This window comes from Anarrhichthys ocellatus, unplaced genomic scaffold (genome assembly GCF_004355925.1).
Source record: "Anarrhichthys ocellatus isolate YVR2014 unplaced genomic scaffold, GSC_Weel_1.0 scaffold4482, whole genome shotgun sequence".
NCBI lineage: Eukaryota > Metazoa > Chordata > Actinopteri > Perciformes > Anarhichadidae > Anarrhichthys > Anarrhichthys ocellatus.
In genome coordinates this window covers 1-4,391 of record NW_022284456.1, presented here as the reverse complement: position 1 = coordinate 4,391, position 4,391 = coordinate 1, and the positions used below count along the sequence as shown (strand labels likewise).

The following is a 4,391-nucleotide window of genomic DNA, read 5'->3' as shown; positions in this document are numbered from 1 at the left end:
GGAGTCGCCCCCTGGTGGACACTAGAGAGAATGCAGCTTTTAAAACAGTTCTGCAATGACTTCACTTTTCGGAACCAGAGGTTGCCGCCTGTTTAGAAAGTAACATAAAAATACAATAATCGGAAAATCTCACTTTTTCTCTCTGTCTTTGTTTAAAATGAGTCGAGAAGCCGACAGCAAAGCCTAACTTTACTTTTAAGGTTATTAAACAAAGAGAAATGCTCATCGCTTGTCCTAAAATGACACTGGAGTACTTGAATGAAACGGTAAACGAGTTGAAGCAGCGGCGCTGTTTGTGTTTGACCAATCAGCGACGGTCATCCCTGCAAACCCCACCCTGAAAGTTTCCTTTCAGAAAGTATTAAAAACCCGACCGGGGCCTTTTTGGGAGGTAAAACGTCCCCAGAACTAAACTTAGACTCTGGTCCCTGCAGTCAAAAGGTTCCTCGTACCTGAGGAAAGTTCCTGCAGTCAAAAGGGTTTTTATGGGGACGGTGTATTGAAATGTGTGCTTTTGTCCGCTCCCATAACATTTTCCGAACACGATAACTGTCTGAATTACAAGTTTTTAAAAAAAATCGAAGACACAAACCTCCTGCTGCTCTCATCTGTAGGGTTGATCCCAAAGATGTCCAGCTCTTTCTTGCTCTTCTCCGGGTTCAGGGTGAGGAAGGTGTCCCTGTTCTTATGCAGGTAGTTGACCAGGTCCCCGTAGAAGCAGTACTCCGTGATGATGTAGATGGGGCCTGGGAACCACACGGCAGATAAGAATCGTGCATCGGCGTCAGTCTGCAGGCTAATCTTATCAGAGAGGCTCGTAAAGGCTGAAGAGCTCAGTCGAGAGGGCAAGCCTCCACTCTGCCATAAAACACCACGCCCACCACAGAGCGGAGACGGGAGCTGCCGGTCTCTCTGGGCTGTAAATCATCTGAATGAGTGTGAACGTGCGTGCATGAAGCAGCATGAACGTGCGCGTTATCGTGTGCCTCTCGTGTAAAGCGGTGGCTAAATTGCAGAGAAGAGGAAACTTAAACTAAAGCACCGTTTGTGTTTGTGTGTGTGTAGTGTTTACCTGATTTGGTGCACGCTCCCAGGAGGTTAACGATGTTCAGATGTGGTCCGAGATGAGTCATGATCTTCAGTTCGGACATCAGGGCCTGCTTCTCACTGGAGCGGGCCGTGGCTGAAAGGAGGCGTGGGAAAATGTGACTATCGTGGCGTGTGATCAGCCACATTCAGCCTCTATCTTGTTGTTAAAAAGGTGCATTTATGACCCTGCAGACTCTAAAGTATCTTCCTTTCCCCAACCTTCTGCAGTAGTTGAATACAATCAGCTGTCAGGTGAAATGTTTTCAGTATTTTGGTATTAAATGGTTCAACAGGCCTAATATTTTGTGTCACTGATTTGAATTCATGATCACAGTGTTTTATGGGCTTATTTTATGATGTTTGAAGTGTAAACGTATAAAGGAACTCCACCACGGTCATGTGACGTCACGTCTCCAGCACTAAGCTAAAGGAGGACTAGTGTTCTCGTGAGGACGTTTAGTCGTCTCATTTAGGGGCGTTCACTTTTTATATCAGAGAACTAAAGGTTAAAATCGTTTAAAAGGGACAGTTCACCCTAAAATCTAAAATATATATTCTTCCTCTTACCTGTGGAGATATTTATCGGTGTAGATTGTTTTGGGTGAGTTCATAGTGTTTGAGATATCGGGCATAGAGATGTCGGTCTTCTCTCTGATATTTTGTGACTTGATGGCACTCAACAGAAATGTCTCTTTCTAGAAATCATGACCCGTTTACTGAAGATAACCCAAAGAAGTTGTGAGCAGTTTCATGAACATTTAAACAGGTTAGAACACTAAAAGCATCTAGATTACTATAGAGCACTACAGGTAAGAGGAGAAATATGTGTTTTCATTTAGAGGTGAACTGTCCCTTTAAGCTTGTGATAACCACATTCCAATCCAATCCAATTAATCCACAAACAACTCACCGACTTCTCTCCTGACCACACCCTATAACTCCTTTAACTCATCTCAGATGACCTGCAGCGACACGTCTTGTAAATCTGTGATCCGTTGAACTCACGTTTCAGCATCTTCGCTGCCACCTTCATCACGGGCTGGGAGCGGCTCAGTCCGTAAGCGGTGCCCTCCACAACCTTCCCGAAGGCTCCGGAACCCAGGATACGACCTGGAGAGAGACACGACGTGAAGAAGCCACTTATCAAAAGACGGCAGACAGAAGAAGCTTCACTCTTTGGATGCTCTCGTGCTTTCTCATCTGTGACCGAGTCAAACCAAACCCCCTTCTGCCCGAGCGAGATAAGCTCGACACTTAAAGGTCTACAGCTCGAGCATCAGAAGAATGATATGTCAGCTCACCGAGCATGAGTCTGTCTCGGGGGAACTCCCATCTGGAGTCGTAGGGAAGCTGCATTGGATCCACATAGATGTACTCGTGGCCGTCCGGGCTCACAGACTCGATGACCCTCCAGCGGATCTCGTAGCGTGGTTTCTGAAAGACAGAACACACGTAGGAGCTGATTAATCAGCACTGTTGGACGCCGTACTGGGTCTCATATCTCCAAAGCCTTGCAATGTCTGTTAGGAAATTTTGTTTCATTTATTATGTATTATATTAAGTCAGGAGACTTTTGCTTTGGGTGGGAGTGCTGCTATTTGGTAGATAACCAAACATATTCACAGACATTGATAAAAACTTATTTTGTGGGTTCTTTGTGGGCGGAATATTTGTGCGGGGGTGACCAATGAAATCCAAGTGATGTCAAACCTCCAGGTCATAGTTAGCTGTTAGTTTCTCAACACCTAATATTGTTCAAGAAACACTGCGACGAATCCCTGAACAGCAAAAGAAAGGACAATACACGGCTTGAGATCGCCAGCAGCTGTGACACGATCAAGATGCTAACGTAGCTTTCTAACGGTATAAGTTGGTCACACGGAAAGACCCGCCATGCGTTGCTGGTTGAGACGTTGACCTCGAGTAGTTAGCATCAGCTAATCCTAGCGCTTGAATGCAGCAGGGGGCAGGTCTTGCCAGGAAAAGGTTTCGGGTCCGATTATTTTATGTATTTTGTCGTTAATTAGTTCGTTAGCCTCTTAGACGTTCTCTGTCTGGATAGCTTTTATTTGATGTTTTATATTTGATGTTATTTTGTGACTGAAATGGAACCCAGCAATGCGGATAACTCGCACTGGAAATCAGGAATTTCACGCTGGACTTTATCGGGCTACTTCGCTATCAAAAAACAAAATTTCCCAAATACATAAACAAGTGCAGAAGAAGAGATGAACACATGAGAATGAATGCATAATGGTGCCAACAGTACCTGTTTCCAGATAATAACCAAGACAATGAGTGAGATGATGACAATGACCAGCAGCACCAGCACAGCAGCAGCTACAGTCAGCTCTGGGTGAGGGCCTGTTCAGGAGGAGAGCCGGGGGGGGGGGGTCACACGTGTTAACATGGTCCATCACATGACATGATGTCCGTCACGTGTTGCACAACAAATGTCGTCTGTCAGGGATAAGAAACAATGAAATCCTGACGGTGTCCAGTTTACTGGGACCAAAAGGTATGCTGGGGAGAAAACATGGAGGTGGGGGAGGGGACAGGTGCTGGTTTAGGGGGAGTGGGTGAGGATGGGGGTGTAAAGCTCGTCTGGAAGGAACAAATGGCCTAACGATCTCTTGCTTCCCTGAATTAGCCTTCACAATAAGAGCCTCCTATCAGCTGTCTCACCACAAACTCATCATCTGACAGCTGCTGTGACGCTGTCGCACTCTGAGTGTCACAAACGGAAGCAACTCCACAACAACAACAAACATCAAATGACAAGTGTGTGTGTGTGTGTGTGTGTGTGTGTGTTCTTACCATTGGACACCAGTTTGACCTCCCTGCTGACGATGCCCATTTCGTTCCTGGCCTGGCAGCGCACCGCCAGCGTGCTCTCAAGGTGACCAAACATGACCCGGCTCTCCAGGTTGCTTTCCTCATCGACGTGCGCATCCATCGCGATCTCCGTGGAGTTGGCGGGGAGCAGCACCCAGGCCGACGAGTCGTTGGCACAACTTGAACAACAGGACGAGAGACATGACGTCAATCAAAGTGTCCCGGCTGATCCAAGCATCTCTGTTGGCTGTCGCTCTAAAGAAGAAACTTACTGCTTGATGTTCTTACAGACGAACCACTCCACCACCGGAGTGGGCTGCCCTCTGGTGATGCACACCACAGACTGGCCGGTGGCTGAGCCGTGGTGGATGTCCATCAGGTCCACAATGACTGCAGGCACTGTAACACAGTCCGACAGTAGGGGGGTAAGCTTTGCAACGTGTGTGTAAATCAGGCGGCTACCGTTG

At 46.9% G+C, this 4,391-nt stretch overlaps 1 protein-coding gene across 1 annotated transcript; it reads right to left on the bottom strand.

Annotated features, from left to right (window-relative positions):
- Positions 1–88: 88 nt before the first annotated feature.
- Positions 89–4,387, bottom strand: LOC116379511 (platelet-derived growth factor receptor alpha-like; the record flags this gene model as incomplete). Its single annotated transcript, XM_031841466.1, has 7 exons — positions 89–746; positions 1,073–1,183; positions 2,095–2,199; positions 2,391–2,523; positions 3,359–3,453; positions 3,907–4,103; positions 4,197–4,387. Coding segments are annotated over 7 exons (1,020 nt in total), but the record flags the coding sequence as incomplete, so codon positions are not given.
- Positions 4,388–4,391: the final 4 nt, after the last annotated feature.